The sequence below is a fragment of the Canis lupus genome, chromosome 25, assembly GCF_048164855.1.
Source record: "Canis lupus baileyi chromosome 25, mCanLup2.hap1, whole genome shotgun sequence".
Classification (NCBI taxonomy): domain Eukaryota; kingdom Metazoa; phylum Chordata; class Mammalia; order Carnivora; family Canidae; genus Canis; species Canis lupus.
The window spans coordinates 2,534,491-2,548,824 of NC_132862.1; the positions used below are offsets into that span (position 1 = coordinate 2,534,491).

The window sequence follows — 14,334 nt, forward strand, 5'->3', positions numbered from 1 at the left end:
CTGCCTCGGTATCTCCATCTGTAAAGTGGGGTAATAACAGTACCTGCCTCTCAGGGCTGTTGTGCGGACTAAATGAGTCCATTCACGGGCAGTGCTTGAGCAGCGCCTGGCCGAGCTCCAGTACGCGGTAGCTGTAGGTAGTAGCAGCAGCGCCATCGTCATCATCTCATTTACGTGCTTCTCCCATCCGCCTCCGGGAGGAGGTGCAGCAGCTACGAGCATCCCCCCTTTTAGAGATGTGCAAGTTGGGACCCCTGCCCGCGGTCACCCGGCAGGACCCAGACCCGGGCCCTCATACTCCTGGATCCACACGCTTGGCCAGAAGCGCGTGGTGGGGCTGGGGGAAGGAGAGGGCCAGCAAAGCTCAGAGGAGATGCTCCCGGCCCCAGAGCTGAGTGAGGAGGAAGCCGCTCTGGCAGCCACGCTGCAGCGGGGAGCGGGGCTCAGCGCCAGGCAGGACGGGCCTCCTCCGTCCTTTATATCCCAGCCCCTCTGGGATGAGCTCACCTCCAGCCTTGCCAGCTGCAAACCTGCTGAACAGCTGTCCTGCCCCCAGATGAGTGGCTCTGCTTGCGGCCAAGTCCCCCCAGGGACCGCACTCCATCCAGCTGGCTGGGCGCTCAGTGCCCCACCTGCCTGAAGCTGCAGGGGGGAAGGGGGGGCACAGGGGCGGGAGGAGGAGGGAGACCTGTGGAGGGTCCACCGGCGTCCGCTCCCTTCCTGAGTCCACCCGCCGGGGAGGGCTGGCAGGATCTGAGCTGACGTCATCCAAATAACCCAGCTCATCTTGTCTAATTTTGGAGACAATTATTTGCTCCGAGCACCACCTGCCCCTCTTGGTGCCTCAAGCCCCTCCGCACCCCCCACTCCTACCCACACAGCAGCCACATCCTGCTTTCCCAAGCTGTATCGCTCAGGTTCTATCTGGCTCCAGATCCCTTGAGGGCTCCCTATCACTTGCCCTATAACATCCTAGAACATACACAGCTTGGGCTCCAGGAGCTCCCTTCCCTAGCGCTTGGTCCAGCTAGAGAGTCCTTTCTCACCCGTGCCCTTCCTGGCTGCTTTTGTCTTCCCCATTGCTGGTCCACCCAAGCCTTTTTCCCTGAACAGACTGGAGCCCAGACCTCCTCCTCCAGGCAGCCCTCGTGGATCCAGATTCCCTTCTCCTCTGCGTCTTCTCTTTTTCTCTCACCCAGCAATTACCCTCTTGGGTTGTACTAGGCCGCTCTCCCTCTGAGGCCTTCTCTGGAGATTTATCAGACCCCAAAAGGCTGAGAGTAAGGAGCCAACCGTCTCCACTGGGACCACGGGGTTGCGACAAGCATGTCCAACGGATCATCACAAATGTAGAAGCAAAAACTTCCAAAAAGCTACAAATTACTAGCGTATATTAAATAAGAATATTTTGGCTATAAAACCAAGAGCAATGGGACGCCTGGGGGGCTCAGCGGTTGAGAGTCTGCCTTCGGCTCAGGGCGTGATCCCTGGTCCTAGGATTGAGTCCCGCATCGGGCTCCCTGCATGGAGCCTGCTTCTCCCTCTGCCTGTGTCTCTGCCTCTCTCTCTCTCTGCGTCTCTCGTGAATAAATAAATAAAATCTTAAAAAAAAAAAAAGCAACCAAGAGCCATATAAATGTAATTCATGCAACAAGCAATTTAAACTTTTCCTTGAGTGTGTAAGGAAAGCTAGAGGGTCCTGGTAACTCGGGGGTTTGATTCTCTGATTGATGCACTTCCCCACCACTTCGCAGATGGGTGTAACTAGGGCGAGGAGATGTCCGTGCCTGGCTCACCATCTAATTCCCAGTTAGAAGACCAAGTGATCCCGGGACCTCAAAGGACGTGAGGGGAAGATGAAGCTGGGGCAGAGGATGAGGGCAACTGTCTCCTGTCTCTGCCGCCACCACCAGAGGCGTCCCAAAGCAGGGGGCTGTGCCTCCCCTTGCCCCTGCGTCTCCCCAGAAACTTACTTAAGGCTAGGGCAGGGCCTTCGTAACCTTGCTGAACCCTGGCTCTGTCCTCGTTTCCCTCCGTCCCTCCTTTTTTCCTCCAGCAAAAAACGCAGGCACCCCGGGAGCCCTACCTGGGCCCACCCTTCCTGTGGGTGGCCCCGAACTCTCCTCCTTCTCCTCCTATCATCATCCTCGTCAACAACATTGGGTGTTCCATTCCCGATGGCCAGTATCTGATTAACTAATTCACGCTAAGGTGTTAATGACTTGCTAATGTCTTGATGAGAGGCTTTTCCCAGGGATCCCTGCACTTGGATGGATCCAGAAACTAAGATCTTTGAGGACAGGATAGTGTGAGGCACCCCCCTTCCCAGCACCCAGTAGGTGCTCAGTAACTGATACATGGATCAATAGCAACAGGTCTAATGTTTGAGAAGTGCTTCCTACTGAGCTTTGTACTTGGCAGGCGCCTGTTAGTGGCGATTATTATTATTATTTCTAATGCAAATTTTCCGTGATCAGAAATGGTCTGAGTGGAGAGATTCCCCGAGCCTGGGATCTCTGGGAACATCGGTCCCTCCTTGTCTGACAGCAGGTGACACAGCATGGAGATGTGCCGACCCAGGTGTCCTCTCCCTCACAGAAGGAGGGTGCAGAGGAGGAGAGGACGGGTCGATCCCTAGCTTCTACTTGACGCCCCACTTTTGGTAGTCGATGACATCGGTTGAACATTGAACACGTCGCAGGCACGCGCCAAGCTCTCCACTAGGGTTAGCACACGGAGCTGCCGCAGCTACCCCATGAGGGGTTTATTATCCCATTTACGTCGAGGAAACCGAGCCTTGGAGTGGTGAAGTCCCGCTGGGTGCTGCAGTGGGATTCAGAGCCCTGCAGCCAGCTCCTGGCCTGGGCTCCCACCTGGTGGCATCTAGGCGGACGCGGGCCGTGGGTTCCCTGAAAATGCACCATCCCTGCTGCTTGGTGGCCGCCCCAGCAACCGCCCGTCCTCTGGCACCTGGGGAGCGATGTCCCGAGGCTGGCCGCAGGGCCCTGAAGACAGGTACAGGGGAAGGAGTCGCCTGGGGGCCATGGGACCCTCGCCCGGCCCCACGTCCCAGGGGACGCGGCAGCAGTGGACAGAGCAGTCCAGCACGCGGAGGGGGGACCGCGTTACACGGGGTTCGAGGCAGGATTTTGAAAGAGCAGAGGGTTTGGACCGGAAGGGATGGGGAGGAGGGGTGTATCAGGCTGGGTAGGGATGGCGCGGGGAAATCGCGGGGTGCCTGGAGATGGGGCCTGTGGGGAGGCGTCCCGGCGGAGGCAGGGAACAGCTAGGAAGGCGGCTGTGGGCCGAGGCGCGCAGGTACATGCACATCACACACACAGCGAAGCCCTGGGGCGGGGGGACCTCAGGCTAGGAGGGGTCCCAAGAGCCGGGAGAGCGGTTAGCCTTAGGCCACAAGCCGTGTCCCCTCCACGGGGCACGCGCCTGGCGCACGGTGGCTGTCGGTGGAGGTCTATGGAGGGGAGACGGGCGGCGGAGGGGGGGCGGGAGGATGAGGCCGAGCAAGTAGTCTCCGAGCTGGGGGACCGTCCACCTTCCTGACAAGGGAAAACTGAGACGACACGGCCTGCAGAGGGATCTTCTGGGAGAGGCCTCCACTGTGGAGACACCAGGCCTCCCGGGCTCTCAGCCGGGCCCCCACCCCCGGGCTCACCCTGACGGCAGCTCCTCCACCTGAACCCTAAGCAGATGGTTGCAAACAAACAAACCATTCCTGTCCTCACCTTGCTTGTCAACACGTTCACGTCGGAAGGAAGATGGAAATGAGCCAAGAGCCCCCCCAGGAGGCTTCCTTCGAGGCCTCCAGCCCCCGCGAGCCTCCTCTGCCTCCCTGCCTCCCGTGAGGCGACTTCCTGAGGCTTTAGCCACCCGCCCCCCAATCCCAGCCTCCTGTCCTGGGATCTGTCCCGCACCGGCCGCCCAGCGACCGTGTCTGGTGCAGCCTGCAGCCTGCCTGGCGGGGCTCTGGGAGGGGTGACACGTGCGGGGGCCCAGTTCCCGCGGAACCGTCGGAAGCACGTGGCCGCCCCCGCCGCCGCGCTCCCGCCCCGTGCCAGGGAGAGGGTCACCCTCCACCCCTCACACCCAGGAGGCAGAGCCGCTGTGGGTTAGGGGAAGAGGCCATGGAGCAGGGCGCGGGGTGCCTCGGGAGGCCCGAACAAAGGGGCTCTTTCCGGGAAGGAGGAGGACACAGCTGTGGGTTCGAGCCCCTGGATGCTCTACGCAGCGGCCCCGCCTGTCCAGCGCAGTCCATACCCTTCTAGCTCCCTGCGCCCCCGGGAGGCAGCCTGTGACCCAGAGAAGACTAAGCAGGAGAGGGATGGTGAAGTGCCAGTGACATCCCCCTGGAGAGGCTGGGGCCTGGGGCAAATTACCCGATAACAGCAGGTTAATTAGATAAAACCCAAATTACATGAGCAAGGCTTGCAAGCCCAGCAATTTGAAGGTTTCATGTTGTTTCAGAGGTGGGGAGGGCTTGATCTCTAGCTCAGCATAGAGAAAATGACTTCTTGCTCCCAGGCAAGCCAAACCCATGAATTAAGCTCTTGACTGCCCGTCCACGAGCCCCAATGCCAAGCACATATAAGGAAGGGTGCCTGCCAGTCCTCACTGCAACCTGCAGAGCCCGTGTAGGATTCGGCCTCCGTCCCTCCAGCATCTGAACTCCATCTCCACCACCAGCATGAGCCGCCAATTCACCTGCAAGTCGGGAGCTGCCTCCAAGGGGGGCTTCAGCGGCTGCTCGGCAGTGCTCTCCGGGGGCAGCTCATCCTCCTACCGAGCAGGGGGCAAAGGGCTCAGCGGAGGCTTTGGGAGCCGGAGCCTCTACAGCCTGGGGGGCATCCGGAACATCTCCTTTAACGTGGCCAGCAGCAGCGGGAAGAGCGGAGGTTATGGGTTTGGTCGAGGCCGGGCCAGTGGCTTTGCTGGGAGCATGTTTGGCAGTGTGGCCCTGGGGCCCGTGTGCCCGTCCGTGTGCCCTCCGGGGGGCATCCATCAGGTCACCGTCAACGAGAGCCTCCTGGCCCCCCTCAACGTGGAGCTGGACCCCGAGATCCAGAAAGTGAGAGCCCAGGAGCGGGAGCAGATCAAGGCGCTGAACAACAAGTTCGCCTCCTTCATCGACAAGGTGGGACGACCTTCCCTTCTCTTCTTAGAGCCTGAGCTGTTGTGACAGCAAAAGGGATTCAGGTCAGACATGAGGAGGCACGTAACGTGGACGAAGCAGGTGTCTTCTTTCATCGGGGTGATTTGTGTGAGATTCCCTGCAGACTTTCCCCGGAGAAGACGGAAGGAGGCTGTCTCTACTGGCAGGGGCGTGTGGGGGTGGTGGTGGGGTTCCTGGCAGGAGCTCCAAAGGAAAGGCCCCCGCTTCTTACTGGAGGGTCGGCTTGGTGCCATTGCTGAGCCTCGGGTCCTTGCAGCTCACGTGTGGGAAGAGCCGGTGCGAGGGAACCTGACCCAGAGTCTTCCTCCCACCCGTTGGGAGCGGGTCTCATCCACTGGTCATTTGACTGGATGGATCAGGAGCATCCGTTTGCAGTCATTCCCACATGGGCCCCTCGAGAGGCCGACGAGGGCAGTGGGGGGGGGTCCCCACAGAGCTCTGACGTCAGACCTGGCTTCCGCACTGTCCCCATCACTTACCGGCAATGTCTTGGCTGAGCCAGCCGCAGAGCCGGCTGTGCGGAGGGTTGTTTATCCTGCCTGCGCCTCTCCTTCCTTATCTCTGTAATGCAGATAATAGCCTACCCCTTGGGGTTTTGTCAGGTTTGGGAAAGAAAATGCATGTGAAGATGTTGGCACGGTGCCTCCCGCATACTGAGTGCTCCCAAGTGCTGGCTGTTGTCACTATCATTTTCATCTTCGGACAAGTGGGGGAAGAGTGTCGAGAAGGGGAGGAACCAGAGGTCTGGAAGAGGCCTCGAGGCATCATCCAGTCCAGATAGGCCTCGGACTTTTGGTAGATGAGAAATTATTACTCCCGTTCTGTGAGTCCGCAGAAGCACTGAGGTACATGCCTTGCCAGGAAACGGCATCTGGGGGTGGTGGGTGGAGGGATGGAAGGTGAGGCCCAGTCCCAGGGACCGCGGGGCCATGTGGGCACATGACATTCTCAGTGATCCCGATTGTCCAGCGTGCGGGGTCCTGGTTTACTCTGCGCTTAACGCTCAGTCTCAGGGGTATTCGTGAAAGAGTCAGGATTAGTCAAGCCAAACCAATGCTGGAGGATCTGCTGGGGGGCAGGCAGTTTGGGGGCTGATCCCATCTCAACGCTGAATCCCAGCCAGTTTTCTGAGGCCCTGTGCTTATGACAACAGGGAAGACAACCTTATTTAGACAGTGGCTGTGATCACGTGGATTAAGTCATTTTTAAAAAAAATTTGCGCGCCTCCCCCCGACGCAGCACACAAGAGAAGAGTATGTGGATCCACTGCCTCTGGTCGGTCTCCTGGCCCAGGGAGGCGACAGGGGCCCAGGGAGCATTGTCTATCCACGTTGCCCCACGTGCCATGCTTGCTCCACGGAAGATGGTTTTGAGGAGCAGAGTTAGGGCAGAGGGAGGAGGCCACGGGCAATGATGGAGTTGGAGCCTGATGCAGAAATCTAGAATGCCTGGAAAGTCTTGGCCCATTGAGCCTCGCTGAGCTTGATATGCTATAAAATGAAGAGCAGATTCCCTTCTTCAGAATGGTCAGCTTTTCCAAAAATGGACCCAGCCTGACTCCGTCCTGGTAGTTTTTAGGTACAGCCCTTCCCTGGGCTGGGTTGGCCACAATGGGTTCTGAATGACAGGATACATGAGTTCTGGGGACACATATCTGGGTTCAGCTCCGGGCTCCCTCCCACTTATCAAACCGTTGGACCTTGGAAAGAGGCCGAACTTCTCTATGGCTCAGTTTCCCTTCCATTAAATGGGGTTAATGGCCTGCCCGCCTCATGCAGCCGTTGTGAGGGGCAAAGGAGAAAATGCAGGCAGAGCGCTTTGCACGGAGCCTTTGGATGATGGGTGTGACTGCGTCCCGGGGGCTCAACAGTTTCTGCACTTTGGGTCCCAGGTGCGGTTCCTGGAGCAGCAGAACCAGGTGCTGGAGACCAAGTGGGAGCTGCTGCAGCAGCTGGATCTGAACAACTGCAAGAACAACCTGGAGCCCATCCTCGAGGGCTACATCAGCAACCTGCGGAAGCAGCTGGAGACGCTGTCCGGGGACAGGGTGCGGCTGGACTCGGAGCTGAGGAGCGTGCGGGACGTGGTGGAGGACTACAAGAAGAGGTGAGCGGGGAAGGGGTCTCCCCGCAGCCGGGCAACTGCCCCTTTCCCTCTGAGCTCCTTCTGCAGGGGTGGCAGCTACCTCGGCTTGAGGTTTTTGGAGACGAGCGGCAGTGTCCCTTGTCATACCAAACAGGATTATTCCAACAAAACTCTGGAACTTGCTCTCTGCACCTCCAGCCTCTGGTCTGGCACTTAGGACAAATGCTCAGTTAGCTGGACAGTGGTCAAAGGACTACGTCTGGCTGGATGAGGGAAACCTTGGGTAAGCTGCTCATAATCTCCTAGAGCTTCTGGGTTCTCCTTGGTAAAAGGAGGCTTAAATCCGTCCACCTCCCAGAAGGGCTGTGAGGAGTAACTAAGGAAGGCTCATCTGTAAGGCTGTAGTCAAGTTTCCAAGGAGGAGCTTGGTTCTTGCTACCTATGAGATTTCCCATAGAACGTTGGCTCCACATGCTCCTACTTCATTTTCAATAATCACCTTTTTTTTTTAACCAAACTCAGTCTCCATGTCCCCTGCTCCACAAAGCCTTCCTTGCCTGGTGGCCCCACCAGCCCTGTACCCCGTGGCCCATTAGCATCTGTCCCTCAAACGGGCACACTGCCTCTTGCGTAGAGCCTTCCTTGAGTGAAAGAGGGTCCTCAGCGAGAAGGTTCTAAGTGAGACGTAGTCACCGACCGAGCCCTGGCATTTTGGCAGGTACGAGGAAGAAATCAACAGGAGGACGGCTGCAGAGAATGAGTTTGTGCTGCTCAAGAAGGTGAGGAGGAAGGCAAGGCCTCGAGTCCAGGGCCGCCTGGGACCAGGGGGAGCCGAGCCTACCCGGGGGCTCTGCTCGCGGCGAGAGAGCCAGTTCCAAACTAATGGCGTGAAGGCCGAGGAAAACCGATGGACTTTCCAGAGAGGGAATGAGAAGGCAGAGAGAGTTCGATGGCCTTCCTGAGCGTTTCATGTGGACGGGGTTTGTCCATAGTGAAGAACGGCAGAGGATGACACACAGGGGCTCCCCTGCGGCCACAGGGCCTGACTCAGACGTCAGAGGGACGGCTGGTGGCGGCCTGGCTGGGGCTCCCTTCCTTAGGGGGGTGCCCTATCCCTGCTGAGGGAGTCGATTCTCAGGGCGGGGTGGGGCTGGGCCTTTTGCTCCACACTCTCCTTTCCCATGAGCCTCCCAGAGAGAAAAGGGCAGCTATCTCGGTGTGTAAGGCACCCAGGCTGGGTGGGTGCTTCCTTCTCGGCGGCACGGGCAGTGACTGAGGGACGTCGGGGGCATCTTTCAGGATGTGGACGCGGCTTATGCCAATAAGGTGGAGCTGCAGGCCAAAGTGGACTCCATGGACCAGGAGATCAAATTCTTCAAGTGTCTCTATGAAGCCGTAAGTCTATGTCTACCCCCCGCCCCCAAGGGCAGCCAGTGGGCAAAACTCTGTTCTCGAGGTTGGGAGAGGCTCCCCGCTCTCAGGGCGATCCCCCTGTTAGGCATTCATCTCCCATTTCAGCCCCGAGAGGCTCCCAACCTCCACCCTCTGGGTGGAAAGGAAATGGTCCGGGTCCTGGCTTCACAGTGGTAGGAATCTGTCTGGGGCTGGAGGAAACTCATCTTGCCCGGGGAGCAGCAGCCTTGGTCCAGAGCCTCTAAGTCAACAGCACCCAGATTTGTTTATCTTGCTTGGGGGACGGGTGAAGGGGGGTGTTGGTCTCTGATAGTCAAGTCCTGAGACCAGCCCTGGTCCCCATGTAGGAGATCGCTCAGATCCAGTCCCACATCAGCGATATGTCCGTCATCCTGTCCATGGACAACAACCGGGACCTGAACCTGGACAGCATCATCGACGAGGTCCGCGCCCAGTACGAGGAGATCGCCCTGAAGAGCAAGGCCGAGGCCGAGGCGCTGTACCAGACCAAGGTGAGCTGGGCTGAGGCAGGACCAGAGAGGGCATCCCCAGCAGGCATGAGGGCTAGGTCTGGTCATTCCCAGAACAGAGGCCGTGTCCACTTAAGCATCCAACACGCCCTTCCCCTGGGACATCACCAATCCCGAGACATCATGTGGTCCCATGGCACGCACCTCATGCTCACCCCTGGCTCTGTGCTTTGGGCTCCCCAGTTCCAGGAGCTGCAGCTGGCAGCCGGCCGGCATGGGGATGACCTCAAAAACACCAAGAACGAGATCTCGGAGCTCACCCGGCTCATCCAGAGAATCCGCTCAGAGATTGAGAATGTGAAGAAGCAGGTGAGGGGACCGGTTGCCCATGGCCTGGGGCAGGAGGGCATAATTGGAGGGGAAATGAGTTGGCCAAGGACATCAGCCTCTCAAATCTCTGCCCACAAGAGGAAAGGAGCCAATGAGGTCACTGTCTCAAACCCTTGGAGCAGACATCCCTGGGGCATCTCATCTCCCACTCACCCCAAGGACCTCTGCTTTGAAGCCCCTCCTGTGGGAAGTCTCCTCTCTCAATCCCCAGGATGGGCTAGGACCACTTCCCCCCATTCCCTCTGCCCCTATCACGTGCTTCCTGGAGCCTCTGCTTATCCTGTCCTTGTCCCACTTGGTGATTCCCCGACGCCAGCCTGTCCCTTTTCCCACTGGACTGGAGGAAGGCAGAGAGCTGGCTGCTTTGTTCCCCATTGCTTTCCCAAGGTCTGGTACAGTGCCTGGCACATAGTAGCAGCTTAATAAACGTATGTTGATGAAATGACTGATAAGAGGCCTCAGAGAGGGCCCATTAAAGTACCTTCTGTGCCTATTCATTAAGGCCTTGCTCAGACGCCTCCCGGGACTCTAGGCTGCAGTCTCAGCTTGAGTAGGTGGGGAGACAGGATGTGGTTATAGGATAACCATGGCAGCGCCTCCTATCGCTTTATCACGCTGAAGCATCTCAAAGACTCCATGAGGCAAGCGCTCCCCATCGTTACAGATGAGGACACTGAGGCTCAGACAGGTTCAGTGGGTTGCAAGCTGGTGAGTGTCAGAGCTGTGATGGGAACCCACTCTGACTCCTAGTCCAGTGCTCTCTCCATCTTCCCATGGGCCTTAATACTTAGTGACTCCAGGACGTGGGGTAAGTTGGTCGTCCTCTCTGCACAGGGTGGTGTAAGGACAGCATGAGCGAAGGTATGCAAAAGGTGTGTAAAGAAGGGCTGAGGGTAGTGCCAGGCATACAGTAAGCACTTGGGAAATAATAGTTGGTTCTGGAGACTCTCCTTCCCTGTGCCCCTCATCTCTGGCCCCGTGCACCTGCGCAGCCCCTGTCCTTGCACCTGCAACACCATATTCCAAGGAACTCTTCCCAGACTGTAAACAACTCAAGAGCAGAAAGCCATCTACCTCTTATTCGACACCCTTGGTACGTAGGTGGCCAAGTAAATGTCTTTGTAATGAAACGACGAGGTACTGAAGTGGCTAAGGTCACAGGAAGGCAGGGTGACTATTTCTTACCACCACCAATGCCTAAACAGAAGCAAGCGGAGAGACATAGAGCTAGGAACGACTTGCTGGCCCCAGAGGGGGCTCCGGCCTAGAAGAGGGGCAGGAGGTGTGAAGGGAGGAGGTGGGCATCTCTGCCCAGAAGTCCCCAAGCACTAGTGGGATTTGGATGTGGGGGACTCTAACCCCCCCTTCCAGTTTTCCAGCTTCTGTGATTCCCTGTGCAGGCTTCCAACCTGGAGACGGCCATCGCCGATGCCGAGCAGCGGGGTGACAATGCCTTGAAGGACGCCCGAGCCAAGCTGGACGAGCTGGAGGCCGCCCTGCACCAGGCCAAGGAGGAGCTGGCCCGGATGCTGCGCGAGTACCAGGAGCTCCTGAGCCTGAAGCTGGCCCTGGACATGGAGATCGCCACCTACCGCAAGCTGCTGGAGAGCGAGGAGTGCAGGTGGGGGGCTGGAGGGGTGCTCTGCAGGAGAGCCCCAGGGGTTTGAGAAGGACAAAAGGAGAAAGCTTAGCAGGGTCTCCTCCAGAAAAGGGCATCCTTGGGTGATGATGGGAATACATCAACAGTAACTCAGAATACGTCCGGGCGTGAGCGCTCCCTGTATGCCAGGCACTGTGCCTTGGGGATCAGCCCATCTACCCTTGAGTTCCCTGGATATACCTACGCATACTGCCCACCCCATTACTACGTGAGGTCTTCTGTTCCGACTTCCTTACCTGTCCAGGTACAAGGTGAGCTTGTCACAGATGTCCCAGGGCAACCGTTCCAGCTTCCCCAATGTTCTCAGCAGATGAGAACGACTCAGTGCCCGGGCCTGGCCTTGGGAAGCGTTCATGCCGCCCCACGCGTGTGCCTCGTGCCCACGACTGTGACTTGGACTGTTGCCTGGTCACCCCAGGGGCAGCAGCCACAGCTTCTCAAGCTCTGCTTGTGCCAAAGAAGCCCTGGAATTTCCACAGGGGCCCGTTGGGTTCAGAAACCCACATCAGGGATCCCTGGGTGGCGCAGCGGTTTGGTGCCTGCCTTTGGCCCAGGGCGTGATCCTGGAGACCCGGGATCGAATCCCACGTCGGGCTCCCGGTGCATGGAGCCTGCTTCTCCCTCCTCCTGTGTCTCTGCCTCTCTCTCTCTCTCAATCTGTGTGACTATCATAAATAAATAAAAATTTAAAAAAAGAAAAGAAACCTACATCAGGCCCCGTGGGAACACTAGCTTTGAGGTGAATAGGTTGTGGGTTGGGTGACTGCTCACTCTCATTTTCTTTCTTTCCCAAACAGGATGTCAGGAGAATTTCCCTCCCCTGTCAGCATCTGTAAGTACTTGTGTGCTTGGACCTAAGACTGTAGAATCTGCGGGTCGGAAAGGGCCTTAGTTGCACCCCGTGTGCGTAGCTGAGCAAACTAAGGAGCAGAGAGCAACAAACTTTGAGGTCACACGGCCAGATAGCAGGGCATGGCCAAGGAGCAGGCGACTCCCAGTCCAGAGCCGCTCCCTCCCCATCCCTGTCTCCCTGCTCCCATGGGTGGCAGCTGGGAAGGCTGTGGCTACTGGGAAGGGGAAACAAAGGATGCATGTGTGGGAGGCTTGAGCACCGCCCCCTCCCCACCTGGCTGCAAGTCTGGGCTGGGGAATTAGAGGCCGGGAAGGAATCCATGAATGGGGACCTTGGAGGTTAAGCTGAGGGTGTTGGATCTCTGGATTTCTCAGCGGGACTGAGAATTAAACCAGAGTCTCCAAAAAATGCTGCTGGCAGACAGCCAGCAAGAAGGGGAGGACAGGTTGGAGGCTGGGAAGTTTACCAAAAAGGCTAAGAGAAGCGAGGCAGTCCCTGGAATGGCAGGTTGGTGCACTGGTTCCTGGACCAACGCGATGGGCTTCTGAGAATTAAGAATAGGCCAGATGGGGCTAAGCTGGGCCGGGCAAGGGCAGGACTGGGGGAAGCGATCTTTGGGATTTACCCCCACCCGGGGAGGGGGCGGAGTGGCCGGACCGTAGAGGATGGCCCCTGAGGATGCCACCCGCTGTCCCTCCACAGCCATCATCAGCAGCTCCAGCGGCAGCGGCGGCTACGGCTTCAGGCCCAGCTCGGTGAGCGGCGGCTACGTGGCCAGCAGCGGCAGCTGCATCTCCGGCGTGTGCAGTGTCCGCGGCGGGGACGGCCGGGGCAGGGGCAGCGGCAGCGACTACAGGGATACCCTGGGGAAGGGCTCCAGCCAGAGCACCTCCTCCAAGAAGGCCGGCAGGTAGAGACGCTGCCACGCCACCGCCACCGCCACCGCTGCCACGTCCCCAGCTGTCTCCCACGCGCGCTCTCCCGTCCCTGTCAGCCCCTCTCCACCCTGCCCTGCTCCCTACTTCCCCCAGCCTGCGTCTTCCTGAGCCTGGACAGGTGTGGATGGCCCTACCTGGCGAAATTCCTCCTGGCTGAGGTCCCCCCAGCCGGGCCGTGGGCTCAGCTCAGCTCCCGGCCTTCCGCCCTCCGCGCAGCCTCCGGCTCCGTCACCAACTACAGTCTGGCTCCCCGGGTCACAGACCGAGGCCCCGCTCTCACACTGGGGCCTCTGTCCCAGTGACTGCCTAAGCTGGGAGCTGGTTCTGTGTTCAAGAGAAGGAAGGCCGAAGGGCACCAGCCAAGAGAGGCCGGTCCCCACGCCACCCTGGCCCCGTCTCATGGCTCATTCCGAGTAGGACCAAGTACGACTCAGGTCTCTCTTCGCTCTCCTGTATCCAGAAGCAGAGAAGAGGAGGCCCCTCCACATCTCCTTTCTTCTTAGAGGCCCTCCCATTGCATCCTCAATAAACAGCACGATCTGACAGCTTGGTCTCGGAGTGGTCAAGGTGGGGACACATACTCAGTGCGTCACCCAGGCACACACAGACACACACACCGGGTGCGCTGCGCCTTGCCCTGCGGCCCGCTGTAGAGCCGAAGAAGCAGCTCTGAGAGCACGCGTGGCCCGGGGGCTGGGCAGTGTGGACCCTGCAGGGAAATGAAGCATGAGGCGTGGGCCGTCGGAGTTTGGGAGGAGGGAGGAAGGGGAGGTGGGAGAGAAGAAAGGAGGAACACAGGAAGGGTGCGCGTGCAGCACAGTTCGTGGCTTTCAACCAAAGAATTACCTGTGTCTACTGATAGAAATGGTCCTGATGCTGACCGGGACCCTCTGGCCTCCATCTAAGAGCTGGATCTTTCCTGGAGGGAAGCTGGGGGCGTGGTAGGTGGGTGTCTGTGTTTATTCAACCCTTTCCTCACTGCTCAGAGGCCTGGGCCTTTGGGGGGTCACCCAGGAAGGGTAGAGACGATGGGGACCCCACACTCTGAGCCTGCTGGGATGCTAAGATAGGAAATAAGCTCTTGGAGCCTAAGCCTGGACCAGGGTGAAGGGAGTCGGGGGTCAGGGCAGGCTGTGAATTTCAGTGACTGTGTAGACGGCACCGTCCCAGACAGCCATCCGGCCTGGGGTGGGGAGGGCTGCGGGAAGACAGGCAGGTCTCCCAGCGACCAGCACGAGCCAGCAAACCTCAGCCAGGAAGTCCTTGGGGGCCTGAGGATCTTACAAGATGAAAGATAGAGGGGCTGGAGGAGAGAGGGATGGATGGGCTGGGTTGGT

At 58.6% G+C, this 14,334-nt stretch overlaps 1 protein-coding gene across 1 annotated transcript; it reads left to right on the plus strand.

The window, feature by feature from the left end:
* Window positions 1–4,588: 4,588 nt before the first annotated feature.
* On the plus strand, window positions 4,589–13,540 carry KRT71 (keratin 71). Its single transcript, XM_072797535.1, has 9 exons — window positions 4,589–5,149; window positions 7,080–7,294; window positions 7,992–8,052; window positions 8,573–8,668; window positions 9,034–9,198; window positions 9,400–9,525; window positions 10,947–11,167; window positions 12,004–12,038; window positions 12,762–13,540. The coding sequence occupies exons 1-9, from the start codon at window positions 4,703–4,705 to the stop codon at window positions 12,971–12,973; spliced, it is 1,578 nt and encodes a 525-aa protein (XP_072653636.1). The 5' UTR covers window positions 4,589–4,702; the 3' UTR covers window positions 12,974–13,540.
* The last annotated feature ends 794 nt before the right edge of the window (window positions 13,541–14,334 follow it).

What these genes read in the sequence shown, in the direction of transcription:
- KRT71 (XM_072797535.1), top strand. Translation starts at nt 4,703, where the DNA reads ATGAGCCGCCAATTCACCTGCAAGTCGGGAGCTGCCTCCAAGGGGGGC. An exon ending in TCGCCTCCTTCATCGACAAG is followed by an intron (nt 5,150 to 7,079) that starts GTGGGACGACCT and finishes TTTGGGTCCCAG; the next exon opens with GTGCGGTTCCTGGAGCAGCA. An exon ending in TCAAGTGTCTCTATGAAGCC is followed by an intron (nt 8,669 to 9,033) that starts GTAAGTCTATGT and finishes GTCCCCATGTAG; the next exon opens with GAGATCGCTCAGATCCAGTC.